General features: G+C 39.8%; 1 protein-coding gene and 1 long non-coding RNA gene across 12 annotated transcripts in view; one reads left to right on the top strand and one right to left on the bottom strand.

Annotated features, from left to right (window-relative positions):
• The window catches only part of ITPR1 (inositol 1,4,5-trisphosphate receptor type 1), a 318,979-nt gene extending 303,460 nt beyond the window's left edge, over positions 1–15,519 (top strand). For all 10 annotated transcript variants that reach the window (XM_023620051.2, XM_023620049.2, XM_070238558.1 and 7 more), the window contains 2 exons: positions 6,134–6,295; positions 14,154–15,519. In XM_023620051.2, the coding sequence (XP_023475819.2) occupies positions 6,134–6,295; positions 14,154–14,240 (249 nt within the window). In that variant the 3' untranslated portion in view covers positions 14,241–15,519. The remainder of the gene's footprint in view (positions 1–6,133; positions 6,296–14,153) is intronic.
• The window catches only part of LOC111768300 (uncharacterized), a 44,260-nt gene continuing 22,940 nt past the window's right edge, over positions 211–21,530 (bottom strand). Inside the window, exons 2-3 of one of the 2 annotated variants that reach the window (XR_011427224.1) lie at positions 4,052–4,120; positions 211–345 (exon numbers count right to left, since the gene is read on the bottom strand). This is a non-coding gene — a long non-coding RNA (uncharacterized lncRNA). Of the gene's footprint in view, positions 346–3,424; positions 4,121–21,530 lie in introns of those variants that run through there. The other variant, XR_011427223.1, reaches the window with a different exon arrangement.

Genomic DNA, 21,530 nt, shown 5'->3' with positions numbered 1-21,530 from the left:
TCCAGTTTGTTGTCTTGCTGGGGAAGATAGTAGAAACGCAGCTGCCATTTGAGTTGAAAGGACAGCCTTTGCCTCCTTGAATCTTCCCAGAGGGGATTCTGGAGGGTTGCGAAGCAACAAGTACATTTTTCCTAGACCCATCTTCTCTCCCATGACCCTTTTACCCTTATGCCCCTCACCAAAACAATCTCTATTCTCTAGTCTGGCTATAAAAGTGTAAGGGATTCAGCAATAAATGTTCTGTTGTTTACATGGTAAACAACACTCTGTACCTGAGCGGACTTTCTCTGAGGGGGTGATCGATTACCTCAGTGGTCTTTCTTAGAAGGGCCTCTTCAGTTGAACCTGGGAGGAAAGAAATTGCTTCTCAGAATGATTAGCATTTGCATCACACAATCCAACTTCCTCTCCTCCTCCTCTCTGTCTCTGTCTCTGTCTCTCTCACACACACATACGCACGCACACGCACACACACCCTCACCCTCCCTCTTTCCAGTCAAGGACATTACAAGAGGTCAGTGCCGCCCCCGTGTCTAAAATTTCAGTGTTTGCCTTTGCAGGGACTTTTCCAACTTTACCTAGAAAAGAACTAACCAGAATCTTAGCACTTGTGGTCAGCCTGCTTCCGGCTGTGGCTTCAGTCAGTTTGTGTGCTCTGACAGAGGAAGCGCTTGCTGTGACGGGAACTGCACTGGCTGGATTGTAGGAGGATCAGGGCAGACAGTGCCTAATGACATTGGTATGTAAGATGCCAGCAGCAAGGAGAGCGAAGGAAGCACAGAGGGGCGTCTCAGCCCCAGAGTGACAGATGCAGCCGGCAGACGCTCAATGAACCCACAAGCCTCCTCCCAACCGGGAGCACACACACACATACACACCCCAAGATGAATTCATGTATAAACAGAATGTTTTAGTTGAAGATGACTTTCTCAAAAATGCAATAGAAGCCAAGACACTGAGACGTGTTTTTGATCTTGAACAGGCAGAGAGGCAGGATTCTGCAAACATTTACAGGCCTTCAGATTCTGACTGGCTGGAGAGCCATGGGCGACAGGCCTCACTGGAGTTATTTAGTACTCCAGCAAGCTCAGCATTTTGTATGAAAGGCTGAGCTAAATAAAAAGTAATTGGATTCAGGTGTTCTCTCTCTGCTCCTATACTCGTAATTGGTATAGTCTAAACATTTTCATTTAAAGATTTAGATTCTCTGTGCAGAGAGGGATCCTGTTGGTGAGGAACCTTATACTACATCGGAGCTTATCCTACTGCGCAGGGTGCAAAACCCAGTGGAAACTGAGAGAACAGTTTGGCTGGAATTGCTGATTAAATTTAACTACTAGGTCCTCTTTGGTAATTTGAGATTTGACTTAACGGCCCGGGATGATTATTTAATTAAAATACTGGCAACACCTAGGATCTCAAATTTGGGGATCTCCCCACCTCAGTGCAGAAAAGACAGCAACACGTGCCATGCAGAGTACTCATATTCTCTGCAGCTGAGCTTGTTTCATATGGCTTAGGATTTTTGTGGGGTCCCCCCAGCTCAGATTTCCTTGTTAGATATTAAGCCTGGAGGAAAGCAATGAGGAGAACCTGTGTGGTGGTAACTGGTAAATATCGACACCACGACATCCTTTTCCCACCTTTGTACTGAACAACTCTCATGAAATGGAGAGTGAAGGCTTATCCCTGGGATTGGGGCATATGCCCAAAGTGGCCTTGACAAGTATGACATTTCTCTAAAATCTTGGGTTTTATCTTTAAAATTTGACTCAATTTCATGTTCTGCTCCAGGGTGTTATTTTGAGTTTAATATAAAAATGTTTTCAATCGTTTACCATTGACTAAAATGGGCATTCTAAAAAGACGCATTTTTTCTGCCTCTGACTTTGTGTTCCCCATGGGCAAGGCCTTCATGCCTCAGGATTACAGGTATCCCATCGGTAGACGCACAAATCAGAAACAAATACAGGATCTGAACGCATCTCCTTAGCCTTTGGGGTGAGGAGCGCAGACGCCAATAGCAGCCGTCTTAACGTCAGGGGACTCCATTCATTCATCCAGCACATACTCACTGGGTGCTCACAACTTGGAGCTGGGGCTAGAGTGGAGCTCCACAAAAGCGAAGCACAGTACCCAGAGATCCCCGTGACCGCAGTCCTTCCGCTAAAGCACCTTGGGGGCAGGGACCTTGCCTTTCTCATCTTGACCGTCAGCACTCAGCCCAGTGCTGGGCACAGACATTGTCAATGTTCAGGAAACGGTTGTTGGATGAATCCGTGCATTTGGCATTTGTTCAGAGACCTCTCTGAAACCATGCTTGGGAGGCCAGGAATCACATATGCCACGAGAGAAGGTAGGAATCTGCCACGGGAAGATTCACATGTTAATCTGTAGTCATTTGGTCACTTGTTATTAGAATAAGGAAGAGAAGCTGTTCCTTAAACTTGAAGCTATGTGCAGACTCTTGCATCAACTCTGTATTCTTTTGAAGACCTCATTAACGTGGACTCTGTTTGGAAATCTGTGTTTTCTATTTTTATGGAGGGTTTGCTAAGCAAGTGAACATATGAAAGATTTGAGAGCCAGATTTTGGATGAATTCTCTAGCCATTTTAGGCAGTTTAGCATTCATTTGCATGTCAGTAATAAGTTAGCTTACAGGTGAGTTCTAGCTCCTCGCTAAAGCAGCACCCACATGTCCTCTCTCTGCCAGCACCTCAGGCAGGCAGGCTGGGCCTTCGCGGGGACGCCACATCACTTCCTTCCTTCCCTTTCCCTCTGCAGCCCCGTTGTCCAGGCTCTCTTCATTCTGTGCCCACTTTACTCCTGTCTCTCTCCCACGCTAGTCCGTCCCACAGCTCACTCTGCTGTTCGACAGTCTGAGCTCCCCTACCCATCTGCCCTCAGCCCCAACTCCAGCCAAACTGGATTCCTCACCATGCCAGGCCCCTCTGGAGAATGCCCTCGTGCTTGCCCCTAGTTTGGCCAAGCACTAATCTGCCTTCAGGCCCATGCCTTTCACAAAGAGGATTCCAGCCACTCATCACTGGTCGTCAGTTCTGACTTTGACCCCGCTCTCTACTGGTCAATTTACACAGCATGGCCTGCTTTAGTCCATTCTTTCTTCTTCTTTTAATCTAAATGTTCCCTCTCCTTAACTAAATTCCAAGTGTTTTGATGGCAGGAACCATATTTCATACTTAGGTATCACAGCCATCTCCACTTTAAAGAGGTCCAGGAGGCAGGGACCACATGTGTGTGGCTCTCTGCTGTATCCTCAGCACCAAGCACATAAGGTAAGTGCTCTTTAAGAATTTGTTGGCTCTGTTATGTTTTCAAAAATATTTTTTTCCAAGAGATCTAACAGTGTTTACACTTTTGATTTGAATCCAAAGAACTATCAAATATTTCCCCCAAAATTATACTCAGTAATAGCAGTTTACAATTTATAAAGACCAGATCATTCTCCAGATCCCCCTTGAAAGATAGGAATTTGTCCCCCCTCCCTCCCCCTAAGGACAAATGACTTTCCCTTCTGGGCTCAGTGGTCTGCATTATAGATAGCACAGTGGGATTAGTGGTCTCTCAGCCCCTCCAGGCATGACAGTCTGTCATACCCGATTGATGGTGTGTCCCTATGCTCCTCAGAGTCTCACAGTTTAACTGGGACTTTGGATCTTTCTTCTTTGGCTTGTTCTTCTCCCCTGGGTCAGTCTTCAGAAATTTGTCACAGTCTTCGAGGATACCTGGGGCCTCTAATTGCTGTGCCAGCCTTGTGCCGTGTGATCTCCCTGCCGTCGTGCTTTGGGTTCATGGCTTCAGAGCCCAGCCCACACCGTCTCTCCTCCCTTCACGGGAGCCGGTTTGCCCGAGTGAAAGTGAGCAATCGCCAACCACCGGTCCCCTACGTGTGTCGTCTTCTGAACAATTAGGTTCATTCCTCCCTTAGAGTTGCACGGACCTTGAACCTATGCTATTTCCTCAGCAGGAAGGTGACAGAGTTTGAAGGACTGACACAGGAGCAGTGGATATAATCAGTGATACGTTACCTCAGCTGCCGTCCAGTGTTGATAGCATGCTTCCTTGTTCTCACATGTCTGCTCTCTCCCTCTCCTTCGCTGTAGACACACAACAGAAAACCACTTACGGACATGGCAACACTTCAGATTTTTAGGCTGGTCATCTTTGAACTGGGATATTTTATCAAATGGTCTTTTGCCCATTATTCTGTGGTGGGAAATTGAAGAAAAGGAATGTAGGCTACCATTAGGTCACATGTGAATGAAGGGTTTGTCACAGTGTCTTTGGTTTAGGAAGGTAGAGACTGCCGTTTCAAGCAGCTGGGGTTTACCATTTAAGCATTCGTTAGCAGGGCCCATGAGGGAAACAGAGCTGATCCTCATCCCTCCCTCCCACTAATATTTATCAAGTGGCTAGTGAGTTTCTACCTACTAGACTCCCCGGATGTCTGAAGCAAACGCTCTAAAGTAGATGTGATGCCATATTGCCAGTGTGGTGCAGGATGCCTTCTTTGTAATATTTTTCAACTGGTTCTTGTTTGGCTTCTATATTGCTAGATTTGTAGTAGTCACTGTGGATATCTGGAGCCAAGACACAGTTTGTCTCACTTGCTTTTTAATATTTAGACATTTCTTGTGGAATTTTGTGTTTTATTTTAAGTAAAATCAAAGTAAGTAATGCTGGCCTGCTACCAGAATTTGTAAATAAAGTTTTATTGAAACACAGCTACACCCATTCATTTATGTATTTTCTGTGGTTCTTTGGGGGCTACAGTGGCAGAGTCGTTTTGACAGAGACTATATGGTCTGCAAAGCTGAAGATATTTATTATCAGAAAATATTTACTATACAGAAAAATTCTGCTGACCCCTGGTGTACACAAAGCAACAATAACGAAATTCTGTGCGTGTGTGTGTATTGATGGGGGATAGGCATGATTTGTGTTAGAATATCTATTAGATTTTATCCTGATGAGATCAAAATGGTCCAGGTGAGAAGTGATACCAGAAAGATGTAGAATGAGTAATGAGTCAGTTTTCTTCCCCTTATCTCATGCTGATTGAGCTTTCTTACTGTTCATTCCTGCCTCTCTATACAGAACTTACCTATGAGGCATACTTTTCAGAAGAAAGGCATATGTGGGCAGAAGGAAGCGAGGTGGGAGGAGGAGTCTTGTCACGTTCTGTTAACTAGAAGTGAGGAACACTGTTTACAGGTATAAGCTATAGACATCAAAAGAAAAGGATGGAGATGGACAGGCTGAGGAGATTGAGTGGGCCTTTCATATACCAATTGACAGCACCCATCAACCATTTCAGGCTGGAAGGAAAAAGAAACAAAAGTAGAGGAGTGGTTTCCATAAGCTCACAAACAGGAAAAGTGAACAAGGAGCCCATTCCCATTTTCAATCTTAACAATCCCTACTAAGCAAATACACACATATACATATCTGGTAAATGCCAGAACCTTCCGGATCTTAAAATTCATTTCTCTTCCATAGTGTTTGGAAATGATTTTCCAAGTATAATGCTTTTAAAAATACACAGCACAGTATGAGGTATGTAGAGTAGTCAAATTCAGAGACAGTAAATAGAAGGTGGTTGCCAGGGATGGGAGAGTTACTGTTTAATGGGATGGAGTTTCAGTGGGGAAAGAGGAAAGAAGTTCCTGAGGTGGATGGTGATGATGGTTGCCCAACAGTGTGAATACACTTAATGCCACTGAATGATACACTTAAAGATGATTCAAATGACAAACTTAATGTTATGTATATTTTCCACAATTTTTAAAACCCAAAACTTATTAGCCATGTGATTTGCAAAAATCAGAGACACAGTGGCAGTATTCGTTTCGGCAGATTAGGAATCTTGTTTGGAAATCTACTTTTCCCCTATATTTAATTTTAAAGTGACTTCTTCTAAGAATTAAGAGAGTTTAATTGTATTCAGTTAGAAAGATATTTACTGAGTGGTTAAAAAAATATATATAGCACATTAGTTCTGTGAGATAGCCTAAGGAAACTTGGCCCAAAGAAAAGATGACATGGTAAGATTGCCTTTCTTATCTCTATTCCTAGAAATGACTTCCACTGTTTTTTAATGTGGATTCTAGGAAAGAAACCTTGACTGGTTCCCCAGGATGAGAGCCATGTCTTTGGTCAGCAGCGATTCTGAAGGAGAACAGAATGAGCTGCGGAACCTACAGGAGAAGCTGGAGTCCACCATGAAGCTTGTCACGAATCTTTCCGGCCAGCTGTCAGAATTAAAAGATCAGGTAAAGAAAAGAAATCCCCTCTGCCTACACACACACACCCACCCACCCCCCACCACAATCATACATACACACCGGATTTGATGAGGAGAAAATCAGTAGTGCTCATGTTAAGATGTTGAAGTTCCTATCACCTGGATGCATAGAAAAGGGATCTGGACAACAGAGGACAAACTCATTTAGTCCACCAGTTTCCCCTCCAACCCCCCTTCACTGCTGTTTTCCAGCATAGGCCCATGAAACTACTTTCAGTGCTGTTAAGGACAAGGTTTTAATAGGAAAAAACAATAAAATTGGAAAATGCAGACTACCTGAATGAAGTGCTGTCCTACAACAAACACAACGTGTAAAGCCATACACCTTTTACTTTATTCCTTGACAGAAGATTAAATGCTGTTGCTGGTTTTGCTTCCTAGCCCTCAAATCTATCAACTCCTCACTTAAGATATTTAAATTCAGGATCCTGGAATAAACCACAGTTGTGGAAATGCTCCTTTTGGTTCATTCATTGGCCAAATCCTTATGAGTGGCTACCATAGTCCAGGCATTATGCCAGGTGCTGGAGATAAAACAGCGAACCATGTAGACATAGCCCAGCTCCCACAGAGCTTAACAGTGTGCAGAAATACTGCTTCATTCTGCTCCGCATCCAGAAGACAGACGCTTTGCCCCTTTAAGTAAGTGGGGGGCAGGTTTGTACAAACCCTATGTACTCTTTTGACCCCCTTAAAATGAACACTCAGTCACCAGGGGCTTATCGAGTGACAGAGGCAGCTGTGTCCAGGGACTTTGCCCTGATGGTGAGAAGGTGCTCTGCCATAGCTGACTGGGATCATTCTGTACAGACATGGCGACCGTTCAGCATTCTGTACGGGTTTCTGAAAGCTTTTTAATCAACTCCACAGTCAAGATTATCAATTTTGCACAGCAGTAGGTATCAGGCAAGGCTGCCCCGGAGGTAAGTTGCAAAGTATACCCACAGGTGATTTATTATGCTCAGGTACGTAATAACTAGTGAAGACCTCGTCTAGAATGAGCTCTTCTTGGAGATGGTTTACACAGCCCTTTTAACAATCTTACTTTGAATTATATTTCTTTTCCAACTAAATTACTCCGAATTGTGCCCCAAGATACCATTTGGCCTTAAGTTCTTTTCTTTCACATGTATTAAGATGCAAATAAAAAAGACTAATGAGAACAGAAGGCCTTATTTATGAAGACCGTCTACAGTGCTGAGCTTGGTAGCCACCTAAAATGAGTAATAACCTAAATAAGTAAAACTAATGAAGACCCGACTAGATTACTTTGCTTCTTACTTTATTAACTTTTTACCCCCGCTGTGAAACATTTGAGGATTCATGAGTACACTGTCTGCTACAGCTGCTTTTGTTACCCCCCTGAAGAGTGAGGGGAACTTCTTGAAGCATTTAGCAATGCTTTAGTTACCTTCTCACTTTTGAGCGAGCTGTGGCTACAAGAATCTCAGTTAAATTAAGTGTTTTAAATTAGATGCCAAAAAATCTTAAAGAAATGGATCTAATACAGACTCAAATAAAAGGAACTGTTCAGCTATCCATAAAATGGTACCATTTTTAAATATGTCTGAAAGAAACTGTTATTGGGAATTCTGTGGGGGTAATACCATGGGAGCCCTTCCCTGGAGGCTTGGCCCGTCTTGTCAATGCTAAGAATCTCTTCTTTTGAATTGCTCGCTGAGGGTTAACTGAAGCTGCTGCGGTGCACACTTTGCAAATCAGTGAATGTGGTCCAAGGAGCGAGTTGAGCTGAGGAATTAGCAGAAAAAATCACAAGTGTAGATGGTACCTGAGGCCGCAGATGTCAGCTCCCCTAATTCCCTCATTTTATTAGGGATGATGTGAAGGTACACAGGAGGCTCTTGGGACATTTATCCAACTCAACGTGACAACGCCAGGGCTGGAAGTCCTGACCCTGTGGTCTGGGTTGGATTCTTTTGTGTTGTATGTGTTTTTGTTTTCACTTGTTTTGTTTTCACCTGTTTGACTTTCATGGTTGACTATTTAAATCCTTATTCTTTTTTTAAAAAAAGAGGCTTAAAGTTTCAGAAGTCACATCACACACTTAAACAGCCTGGAGGACACTTTCATTGCCATTTCACACAACCGAGTGTAGTAGACACCTGGCATTTTTAAAATCCAAGGTAGAATTGTTTCTATTAAGCCAAAATTTTGGCTTAAACAAAATATGTACTACTTGATTAGATATGGACTAAGGGTCATTAAATGACATTAAAACCAGTATGGTTTAAACTGCTTGGTTTCAGCCCTTTTTATATTTTTTGTGTTAAAGTTGGCAGTTGGAACCACTCTTCAGAAAACCTTTCCCCTGTGGATGAATTTGAAATTGAACCATTTTTTCTTAGAAGATATTATAGGCTAAAAACAAGTATGAGAAAGCCAGTAACATATTCTTTAGTGCCTTTTCCAGGACTGATCTGCTTAGGTTTTAAGGTGCCCAGAATTACAGGAAAAATTCAGCATAGCTGCTTTTATTGGGGAAAATTTGCTTCTTTCAAAAAGAATTAGTCAACATTTTCTTTTGATTATGTAAATTCTAATAAACTGTTAATGCATTTGTTTGAGAATCACCTTGTTGAAATTATTTGAATTTTATTAAATTTGGTGTATAACAATCATAAAGATTTCTTAAATTGTTATGCATAAAAAATCATGCAGATATATTAAAGAGCTGCTGGTTCTTGAATGGTAATTGTGAAAATTCCTACCCTCCAAAGGGAAAAATTTCTTGAATTAAAAATAAAAACCCCATAAATGATTAATGAGCAAGAAATTCTGTGATATTTTTTTAAAACAGCTATGAAAGAATACCATTCAGTGGTAAAAGCTGGAAAATAAAAAAATTGCTTCATCACTTAGATATTTTTGCAGATCTTCTGGTCCAAAAACCAGAATAATGGAGCAATGATAGTTTAAATGTGAATGTCCTTGGTTGTAATCTTTGTTATTGACCTCTTTGGTGGTTGTTTTCTTAAAATACCAATTTTAGGAGAAAACGTTCTTATCAAGGGTATTAGTAAAAATCTGATTAGTGGTGTTACTTTTTCTATTATTGCCAAGAACAGTTGATTAAAATTGCTTTTCTGCATGTTACTTAATGATGTATCTCATCTTGAAGTTTCCCCTCCCAAGAGATTCTGAATACTAAATTTGATTCTCTTACGTTCTTATTCCAAGGAGGAGAACTAATGTAAGAACTTAAAATTTTTTTGCATGTTTTCTTCATAATGCAAAAGAGCAAATATTGAGAGAAAGTTTCACTTTCTTGAAAATGTGACTGGCTTCCTATAGGACAGTGACCTTTATTTGTTGTTGTTAGGAATACAAGAAATGCTTGAAAACTCAGATCATATTAGCATGTTACAGCGTTTGGCATTTTTCACGCAAGAGGGTTATCTCCTTAACGTTAGCTGCGAAAGGAAGGAAGGAATAACAAAAAGTTAGAATAATTTCCTAGAGGTGGAAAATGGAATATTAAACAAAACTTACTGAATATCTGTGTTCCTTACTCTGTGCTGGAACCACAAAAGAGGACTAAGGTAACTTCTGAAGCCCATCATCTAGCAAGAAAGAAGTAGCCCTCAAACAACATGATACAGAATGAAAAATTCTAGGACCGGAGGCATGAATTAAGCATCGTGGAGCACAGAGGAGGAGGCACTTAGTCCTGTGTGAGGTGTGGTGTGTAAAGGAGTTTAGCTTCTACGTTCTCACGAGCAGGTGACTTCCAAGTTGGAAGAGAAATGCAGTAGGGGGCATCCCAGGAAAGGAATCAGCATGAGCAAAGGCATGAAAACGCACGGCATGCTCAAGGAATGGCACTGTATTCCAGTTAATTCAGCTCGTTCTTTGAACCACCATTTATGAAATAGCTATTGACCAGGGGCAGCCCTAGCTACTAGGGTTACAAAGATGAATAAATATTCTCTTTCGTCAAAGAACTAAAAGTATAGAGTGGGAGACAAATAAGTAAGCAAATAAATTATAATTCAACATGGTAAGTATGTAACAGAAGTATGAACAGATTGCTCTGGAAGTGAAGAAAAAGGGGGCCATTCATTCAACCTGATCTTAGGAAGAGGATTAGAGTGATTGCCACAGAAACCCTCTCAGAGGTGGTAATGAAGAGCTTGCTTTAAAAGCTTAAGAGTTTGCCGGGTGAAACAGAGAGGAACAGAATATTAGGGATCAACTCTAAGAATGTGAACAATATGTGTACATTTATATTAAGTCAATATAATTGTATTCCAGAGATGCTTTGGTTTTATTTCTCAGTGTTTTAGGCTCATTGTTGTGAGCATGACTGATTTTATAGGACTTCAAAAATTAATTCTGATCACTAGAGTTTCCTGGCTGTTTAGAATCTGAGTAACCAAGACGATATTGGGACATGAAAGCAGTTTTTCAGACTGTTAAGATCTGTTATAAACCCGATTGTAGCCTTCGTGAGCTGTTAATGGACCTTCTGTCCTGTCCCAGCCTGCCATGGTTTAGAGGTCAATACTGGTAGATTAAAATATGCTCATCTACACTCTACACTTAGTGTTTTCAGGAAAGATTTTTCAGACGTTTGGCTGCCTCTGACTTGTAAAGCCACAGTATTCCTTGCTTCTTATATAGACTGAGTCAAAAGAAGGAATGCTGAAATTCAAGCTAGGCTTTGTATTTATATAGGTATGAAGAAGGGCATTGCTTCAAATGTTCAGTCTCAGCTAAATGGGAATTCTGAGGATTTTAAATGTGTCTGCTACAAATGGGACATTTCACACTGTTCAAAATAGATTTTTCAGTATTAGAATTTTGAATATAGTTACTTACCTTAGATCTGAATCTGATGGATATTTTCATCCAGTCAATTTTGTTTCACATTTCCAGAGAGAATACTATGTGAGAATATGCTAAGTATAGAGTCTGGTCATTATTTCTATTTGTTTTGATATAAGTAACAATAACAGATAATATTGATGCCTTAAATAAGATCTATGGATATAGATATATATATAGTGTTTGTGTGTGTGAGAATGTATGTAGATAGGTAGGTAGGTAGAACTGAGCTCATAAAGCCAGAAATCACGTGAGAGAATATGCACTAATGAGCCAGAGGAAACCTAGCTGGCCTGCACTGTTGACCTTGGTTTCTTACAGGCCAGATTTAGTCCTTGGGGGTTTTGGTTTTTTCCCTTAGAATTGTAACTGGATGATGACCACTGCCAAAAGGGCCAAGTATTTCAGCAGTTGTTCCTGTTCATTTATTAGTCACTTAAATGACATCAAATTTGCGTGCTCAACTGCGGAGATCTTATGTCACTTGAGAAAAATGATCTATGGACCCAAAATATGTTTCTTAAAAAAAAGTATTCAAGTATATCGTATATACCCACAGTGATCTTGGCCTGTTTCAGAGATATTCAATGAAAAGCTCTTCTAGAGCAGCAGTGTGGTCCCAGACCAGCAACAGCAACATCACGTGGGAACTTGTTAGAAATGTACATTCATGGGCCCCACCCTAGGCCTACTGACTCGGAAACTCTGTTTGTGGGTAGGCCCTTCAATGTGATTTAACAAACCTTCTGGGTGATTCTGTGCATGCCAAAGCTTAAGAACCATTGTTCTAGAGAAATAGAAAACAAAATTAGAGAGGTATGTACTAGGTACTTGAAATTGCCAGGAATATGACTGCCTGAGCAAAGAATTTGGCCACTGACCAACATCAGTAGGGAGCTTTACGGTTTATGAGGGAGGGAGGGTGATGTGATCATTATCTTAGGAAGACAAACCTAGAAAGTTAGAATAGGGCCACCAGTGAGGTAGCAGGTGACGGCTGTGGAAGTGGGAAGGCAGGCGTGCCCTCAGTTGAAGACTCATTGGCTGCAGGGAATACAGTTTTAGAGGCTTTTAAGTTGAGAGAATAACTGAATAACTGACAGATTGTAAAGTCAAGAAAAGCTGATTTAACAAATAGGCATGAAGATATGCCTACATAAAAGGTTATCTCAAATATAATTATTTATAGAAAAATTACAGAAAAAGCTTTAAAGGACAACTTTGACAGTTGAAAGATCTCAGCAGCTTTAAATGGAAGCATTGAATAAAGTATCTTTCAATAGGAGTTGAGCCCACCAGGATTCCTAAATCCATTAGATTGCTTGAGATTATTAAATTTAGTTACGTTTTACTGGATTCCCTCTCAATGTTATCTGCCAAGGAAATAGTTGAGGGAAAAATTCTGAGCAAAGTATCTGAAATATCGGGCAGTAAAAGGAAGGAACTGCTCCTTACATTGTAATCTAATTGTGAATTTATGCCAAGTGTCACATTAGGTTCTCCTTCCTCAGCTGAATCTGTGAAATATAGTGTAGTGTGTAACACTCCCTTTAAAGATTTGTCACTCATCTACGAAACTTTACAGGCTAGCTGGAATATCCTAATTCAATTCTTTATAAAAAGCTTTATTAAAAGCTAGCTTTTGGAAATGTTCACTCCATGTGAACTTCTCTTCTAAATTATAACAGAAGGCATTTCACAAAGGCCTAAAAACAGTGTCTTGATTTGAAAGGAAAACGGCTATGTTTTGAATAAGAAAAAATAACCACTTTAAAACTGAACCTAGGTAAGTTATTCCTACTTTATGTTTTCTCAGGATATTTTATACCAAAAATTAGTCCAAGTGAAAGCTGAGATTTAAGCATCTACTATGTGACAGACACTGTACTAAGAATTTACATACATCCTCGCAATTCTCCACCCGTGAGATAGGAATTATCATCCTAATTATATGAATGGAGAAACACACTTTGAGAAGTTAAATAACATGAAACCATAAGGAAATAGGTCTGTCTGATTCCAAAGCCCACATTCTTTTTACTACTATAAGCTGATTTCTCTCTGATTTTAGGAAGCCAAAAATCTAGAAGCCAGACCTTAAGGCACTTGCAGACGACAATTTTATCTAAAATGTATTTCATATAGCCCGTTTATGTTAGTTGAGTTAAATGCCCAGCAGCAAATCCAGAGCTAGGACTGACTGGGTTAATTGGTAATGCAGAGGAGGAAGATGCCCAGAACAGAGCGAGATACCCGTCAATATGAGAACTGATTCAGTTCAGCAGCCAAACGAATAGTACTAACCTTTTGTTTTGGGTTTGAAAGCACTTTTTCTTTGGCCAGTCTTAGGAATGGTCTTTCCTGACCTTAAGCAATCAGTGTCTGCGGGTGGCAAGGAGCAGTCACCACCAAGCGCCGGAGCCGTACTGATGGTATTTAGTCACTCTGGATCTCAGGGAGATGTGAGGACATTTCCCATCTTTCTAGATGTGCTCCATAACTCTTTCCTCTCAAACCTAAACTATTCAAGAGTCATTGGAGAGAGGGACAGGACCCCCTGAAGACCATGGACTTAATCCCTCTCAAACCTGGGATTCTAAACACACTGCTTTTCTCAAGTTTGATGTGTTGTTACTATCATACAAAGCCACTATTTTCCAATGAGTCTTTAAATCATTTGGAAATGGATGTGGGAGACAATCCAGAATCCTGTGCCTTTACTGTTTTTTCTTTCTTTATGAAATAAGTAGGAAGCAATACTTCTGAATGTCACATTGCATGACTAGGTCACAGAATTCCCCAGTCTGCCTAAGAAGATGTCCTTTTTGAAGTTCTGTGTGTTTGATACAGTGATGGTATACTATTTGTAGAAAGTGGGTTTCAGTATAAACCATAACCACAGAGGTAAATCTATGGTTCAGTATATGATTTGACGTACAGGAAATGTCTGGGTCTAATGATGAAACTTTTTAACTTTCCAGATGACAGAACAAAGGAAGCAGAAACAAAGAATTGGTCTTCTAGGACATCCTCCTCACATGAATGTCAACCCACAGCAACCAGCATAAGCAAATGAAATAAAGAGAACGTATTTACCTTTTTTAATTATTATTAGTGTGGGTATGGCTAATTAGTTCTGATTCACCCACAAAGGTTACATTTATGCTTAGTACATTTGTAAATACTCAGTTTTATACTGTATGTATATGATTGCTACTCTCAAGGTTTGGATATATGTATTGTAATTAGAATTGTTGGCATGATGAAATTTCAGTTGTGCCAAAAAATATTAAAAATGCCTTTTTTGGAAGGACTAAAGAAAGCACCTGATTTGCACTTGAACCAGATTATAGTTTAAAAGTATATGACATGTATTTTGTATTTAAAACTAGAATAGCCAGTATTTATGTTTTTTACAAAACTGTGCAATACGAATTATGCAATCACAATAAATTTGTAACTCCTGAGTATCCTAAGGGAGTGCACATCTTTGAAGCTGGTGTGTTAATACTATGTAATAAATGGTTAAATATCAAATGATGCTGCTGCCAAAATCATATTAATAGTGAGTTTCAGGCCCCTGGGCATTTTGTACCCTATAATTACCCTGTGGTGATACTGTTTCTCGTTGCTAGTGGCATTAGTGCCTCTGTCTTAAAGCAACAGTGCTCCAAGTCTATGAACTGTCAAGTCAGCATTCATTTTAAGAAAAGCAACTTTAGTTTCAAAGATACTTTTAAGCTTCTGAATTGATCATTTAAACTATTTCTTTAAATAAGAGAGCTAAATTAGAGGCTCAGACTTTAGCTTGTGAAGTTAATGAATTTTTTAAAGGGAACTTTTTATGCAACGTTTGGGATAAACGCATACTGCTGGCCAACAATGTCATCTCCTAGGTGAATGTTGGTGTCACATTATGAAGAAATGAATAATTGATGGTCTCTAGATTATCTAGTCTGAACAGTAGAGTTGATTTTTTCTTCATCTGAACCAACATGCTACAGTAGCTAAGAAGTATTAAACTATATACATCCATATAAAGATGAAATATGATCTATCCCGTTAGAACTCATAGTTGAACACTGACATGTTATTCTTGTGAAAGAGCCACGTTTTGGTTTTATTTCTTTGTCACATGATTTCTTTTCTTGATGGATGAAAAGTATGAAAGGAAACTTTTATATCTGTTGCCTAGTTTTGTACATGGATCTCATTTTACAAGAGAATCTCTCTACAAAAAAGTTTAAAAATGTATTGAAAGCAGAGTTCTGAAATGAGTACTTAAAGTTTGTAAATGCATATATAAAAATAAATATTTAATAAATGATGCAGAATAATATACAGTGACCAACTGGTGGCTTCTGTTTTGGCATTTCTTCGTGTCTTAACAACTATTCCAATTATATATATTCTTTAGGACCAATTTAAAGTACAACTGGTTTGTTTACCAGATTAAATCAGAAAATGCTCACCTGATTAATGATAACTCTGAGGAGACTGAGCAAATACTGGGAGTGTTTATACAGTGTTGATTCATTCTCCTGGATGAGTGACTGGCCGCACGCTGTGCTGGGCACGGGGGCGCACCATGGTAGCCGGGAGTGCTTGCTCTGCAAATGCGCCCGCCTCCTGTGCTTTCCCTGGGGAGCTTTAACTTGTTGTCTGCCGTGTGGAAGAACCCCTAAACACTCGAGTTGTTTTCGTTCATGCCCCGTGGTCAGAGTCCTTCAGCAAGACAACCTAGATGTTTTACAAAGCTAACTCTTCTACCTAAAGGTAGTGAAACTTGTTCCCCTTCAAAGCAATGCTCACCCAGGTTGTTTTTTAACACCGATTTTCTCTGGGCTTTGGTAAATAAGAATAATTACCACCCAACATCGGGAACTAGGTCAGGATTAAATTCCAGTTCAATGACTAGTTTTACAACCAATGCTTTCTGCTTTATAAATTTGATAACTTAAAAAAACAAGGGAATAATGTTCCAGTCAGTGCAGCGTATCTCCACAAAATTTTTTCCATAATGAGGCGAGTTCCAGATAGATACACACTTGTATCTATGAACACCATGGCAGTTTCCCCACCACACACGCTTCAGCCAGCAAGGACTTGCTCTTTCACGGGTTCCTCTTTCATCTCCCATGCTGCCCAACATGACACGGCAATGTGTGTGCTTCGTCTCCTGAGTCCCATCCAGTGCACTGGAAAGTTCTGCGTTGACATGTCCAGGTTGCAGCTTTTACAGGTTTGTCATGTTTCATTTGAATCCTGTCACTTAAGATATAAATCTTCATTCAATTTGGCAGCTTCAGCAGAAAATAAATGGAATTGGAATGCCACTCCACCCTACATGGGGCAGATCCCACCCTTGGAGTTTGGGTGTGAACACAAAGCTTGTATAATTGAAACATAAAATTTGAAGTGAAAACTTCTATGGCCTTTGATGTGTAATTGTGCTTTCACCTTTCTCCAGACATCGCTTTTTCAACACCTCTATTTCAAGGAGCATGGCCCAAGTCACCTTCAAACTTACCTACTTAGATGAAGCATTAGTGTTATCAGGCTTAGTAACAAGTGTGGTAGTATAGTGCTAACATGCAAGAAAGCCTTTTTGGCTTTTATTATTCAATTTTAAAAGTTTGCTATACCAGCAATTCAAATTTCAAGATTTTGCCAATTTCTTTAAGTAAAACAAACATTTGTTAAATCAAAAGGTCTGGGAAACTCCACTCCACTTTTCTAATATTTATGCTATCTTGCCATTTTCTATTTCTGTCCCTAAAATCATGTAGTGATAAACACTTTTTCCACCTACACATAAAGCTTCCACTCTTCGTTTGCTGGGTCCTAAAGCTTTAAATGATAGTCCATCCTGTACAATTTTCCTTAGAACCGTATCTGTCTCTACTCCCTCCATAGACATACAAAATACAACTTCTTTCATTTCATTCTTTAAAAATTTGGTTCAGCTTAACTTGGTTCGCTTCCAAGTTCATGTTCCTTACCCATTGTTCTTCATTCAGCCAATTTTTTTATTTGGTTTTACTTTCTGAAATTGGGTTTCTTGATTTTGCTCCTGTAGAAACTGCTCTTTCACCCTGTTTAAATATTTCCTAACATCAATTAGAAAGCAAGCATACTTTATTTGTGGAAACCAGCAACTCGGTCTTTGCAGTAGCAAACTAAACAAAGCTTGACTTATGATGTGCTAGTGGGAAATTATCAAGATCGTCACAGTAATTAACTCATTAAGAACTCAACTCGAGATTTCTGTATCCTCCTACCGTGGATAGTTTGGATAATGCCTTAGTGAGAAACAGCCTGCAAGTTTCTGATGATAGTCATTTTAAGGCTAATCATGAGACTGTTAGTCTGACTTCTGGGCTGCACAGACGGAAATTGACTCCTTCAAAAATATTATATAAAACAAACAAAAACAAAAATATTAAGTACAAAAGGAGCATGACAACATACTTGGAGAGTTGGTTTTTGCAGCTTTTAAAAATCAAAATACATACTTGAGAGCAGGCTTAAATGATATGACAATAAAAATCACCAAGGGCTGCTATATGCTGTATCTACCAAGCCCTACAGCAGGGGTGAAACTTTAAAGATAAGACATTGAGCCTTCGAGAGGTAAAGTAACTTGCCCAGAGACTCAGCTCCAGAATAAACAGAGGTCTCCCGACTTAGCCAAATACTGAGAGAGCTCTTGCCACATGCTACGGCCCTTCTAGAAAAGGACTGTAGCATCTTATCTGTAATCAGTTTCCCATAACAGTTCCCCTTTACAGAAAGTTCTTATGTGGAATTGTATTTTGTCCTACAATACAAATTGATTTGCTTTTCTTTTCAAATCTTGTTCATAAGATGATCTACAAATTAGAAAATATTGAACATGAATACTTTTTCAAGACCGAAAACTTTGTGGCAAAGATAAGCTCCTTAAACTCTCTATCTTTTATGACTACAAATCTCATATAAATACCTCTTATTTAACTGCATTTTTCAAAAGGAGAATCTGTCCTCTCAATCAAGGTGGCTTTCTCCAAGTGAAAATATTCAGGTATAGACTGCATCCTATCCCACCACGGAAGTCAACGTTTATTAGCAAACTCTGCTTTGTCCTTCCTCATTATACTGATCATTTGTGAACAATCAACTAGAATGTTGGAAAACCCCCATACAAGATTTCGATTTTACAGAAAGTACCCAAAATTCCACCAGTTTTGCATCACAAAGTAGTGGTTAAAGTAAAGTTTTGAGTAAAATGCCATGTGTGTGGTTTTTGTGGGTGGTTGCAGCTCAAAATGAGTATTAGACCTCACCGGTTATCTACAGGGGAGAGCCATGATGGCAATTATAAATTAAGACAACGATGATCATCATAACAAACATTTTTACATCTTTGGTACCATAAGCCACAATTAGCAACGCTTGCAACCTAAAGGCTGATTCAGAAGCATAACTAGCCTTCAGGTCTGCACTCCAAAACCTACCAAAATTAAGAAAATAAAGACAGAGACCACTGGCAGGTTTTTATACTTGGTCAACTCAGCCAATGCTTATGGACTGTGGACTCTCCAGCTGCTGGTGTTTTAAGCTCATTTGGTAAAACAAATCTCTAACTCACCGGTGTACTACATTAAAAAAAAATTACCAAAGGAGAAACTTAAAATACTTTAAGGTCATGACAAACCAGTGTGAAAGAGAATCCTAACACCTAGAAGTGAAACTGCATCATCCACCCAACCTGGAAAGAAAAAGAAAGCTTAAAACCACTGTAGAAGAAGAATGCAGAGTTTGAGAAAACCCCTAAGGTGAATTCTGAACAACAACAAAAAAAAGAGTTCCACAACATAAGAAGTGCATACTGTATGCAAGAACCACTAATGGAAAGAGTTTGCCAGCGTTTCTGTAATTACTTCACATAAGATGGTGGGTCCCATGTAAAGAATGGAACTTTAGACAATCCAGGAATTTAACCTGTTTACACTGGAACTTAAGCATGTTATTTCATCCTTTTTCACATACTTGTCACCTACAGCATTTCATAAAGTCTGGTCAGAAGCTTTCTGTAAAAGTTCTCTGGGAGAAAAACAATTATGATTCGGTTTGAAACTGGGACAAGGAGACCAGAACCACACAAGGCGTGAGTGCTAAGTATTAGTTTCCTTTGGAGCCCACATGGCAGCATGGTGGGATGAAAAGAACATGGACCTTGAAGGTGGTGAGAGTCTTCATACCAGCTCTACCACTTGAATGCTATGACTTTAAGCACGTTCTTTAATCACTGAGATTTTTCAGCCCCCATCTAAAGAGTGGAGGTACTACCACTGCCCTGGGGAGTAATGAGCATTAAGACAGACAATATATGTCAAATGTCTAGTATATACCCAATACATGTTATTTCCCATTTCTTCGCAACATAATCATTTCCTTTTTCTCATACCTATCCATAATCTCAGCTAAATATTGCATGACCAAAGCTACTTTCTGTTCCTACTAAATGGGCCTGATGTTATTACTGTGGGATCCTAAATCCCCATGTCCTAACATAACATGGTTGGGTCACATTGAGCCATTTTTTTAAATTGTAGCTCTAACATCCAAATTACAGTCAAGTGTCACTTAATGATGGGGATACGTTCTGAGAAATGCATTGTTAGGTGATTTCGCTGTTGTGCAAACATCATAAAGTGTACTTACACAAACCTAGATGGTATAGCCCACTACGCACCTAGGCTATATGGTACTAATTTTATGGGACCACCACCATATATGCAGTCCATCATTGACCAAAACGTCATTATGCAGCGCATGATTGTATGTATGTTTTAATTATCAGTTTGAACTGGATTCATAAAGAAAGAAAACTATCATACAGCTCATGACTTCCAGATAACTATTCTCATATTAGTGATCCATATTGAATTAAAATTTCACTTCTTTTTAAAAAAATTTCTATAGAAAGATGTTTTATCTTAGGGATGATGATGTATTTCCTTAGTTTATGAAGTGATTTTACCTACATCCTCATCTAAACCTCCCAACCCTGTTAAGTAGATATTATCCCTGATATCTGCATGGTCCTAAATTGTACTCTTTCCTTTAACATTGCAAATTTTAGACCATATCTCACATAACTGTAGGAATTACGGAGAGTCCTGAATAATTTCAAGGATCCTAAGGAGAGTGCTTACAACTTTCTAATGATTTCTTTTCAGTTTTTGATCCTAAATTCTGACTGCAACCCAGTTCTCATTACCTCCCCTCTCTCTATTTCACTTCACTCAGTGTACCCACAGCCCTCTCTGTCTCCAAAACACATTAACATCTGCGTGTTGTGAAGAGCAGATCTTTACTGGAGAAAAATTCTAACAATGAATAGGAAACTATTTAAAACCGAGAATCAGACATCAAAGCTCTCTGCCCCTTCCTTCTGTGCCACCAGAGTAACAATTTGTCATCTCTAGCCTAATGCTAGGACCCACTTTCTCTCACCACCCTTGCCCAAACAAAATCAAAATAAAAACAAAATATTTTCCCTCCAGCTTCAAGGAAAAACTAAAAATTCTTGTTTCTTCATTATGTAGACCAGTTCTACAGGAGTTCTACAGGAGTACCACTCCTATGTAGATTAGCCCTTGATCCTGACAAACGAAAAAGGACTATAATTCGGCTGTCCTTAGCTTTCACTGAAAAGAGCAACCAGATTTTAAAATAGCATATTTCTCTTCCTGAGACATCCCTCTCACAGAGAAGAAGAAATCAACTGAGAAAGGTGAAGTGATTTGGCCAAACTAGAACATCAGGCCGGGGATTCAAAGGCAGGTCCTCTGATCATATGTCATATGCGTTTTCTCCAGGCCACTGCTTCAACTCTGCCAGGCCCGTGCTGCCAATAACGTGCTGGGACCTCCACCTCTACCAAGCCCACCTTTTGAGGGAAGATTTGTAAATACCAGATAAGAATTAAGATACAAAGGAAAGTAAGAGTTCTTAAGGATAATGGCTGCAACTCGTTCACTTCATTCAGTACCTAGCACAGTTCCTGCCAAATAAAGGGGCTCAATACATTTGAGGGAGAAAAAAGGTTCCTCGCAAACCTTCACTTAATCTGCCGGAGGGTTCTGGAGCCAAGGCTAATTAGGAGTCTTTCATTCAGGAAGGAATATCTAGCAGTGGCCCAAAAGGAGCTGCACAAAGAACAGAAGATCAGGCAGTCACTACTGCTTCTGCTGCTAACTGACCATTTAATCTTACCAATAATCAATAATCGTAATGCCTCGGGCTCCAATAGTCCTGCTTCACAACTCAAAACCATCCTCCATTGCTCCCTCTAACCAGGCACCCCCAAT

The sequence above is a fragment of the Equus caballus genome, chromosome 16 (genome assembly GCF_041296265.1).
Source record: "Equus caballus isolate H_3958 breed thoroughbred chromosome 16, TB-T2T, whole genome shotgun sequence".
Classification (NCBI taxonomy): Eukaryota; Metazoa; Chordata; class Mammalia; order Perissodactyla; family Equidae; genus Equus; species Equus caballus.
The sequence above is the reverse complement of the archived record's forward strand: the minus strand, read 5'-3'. Positions and strand labels throughout refer to the sequence as shown.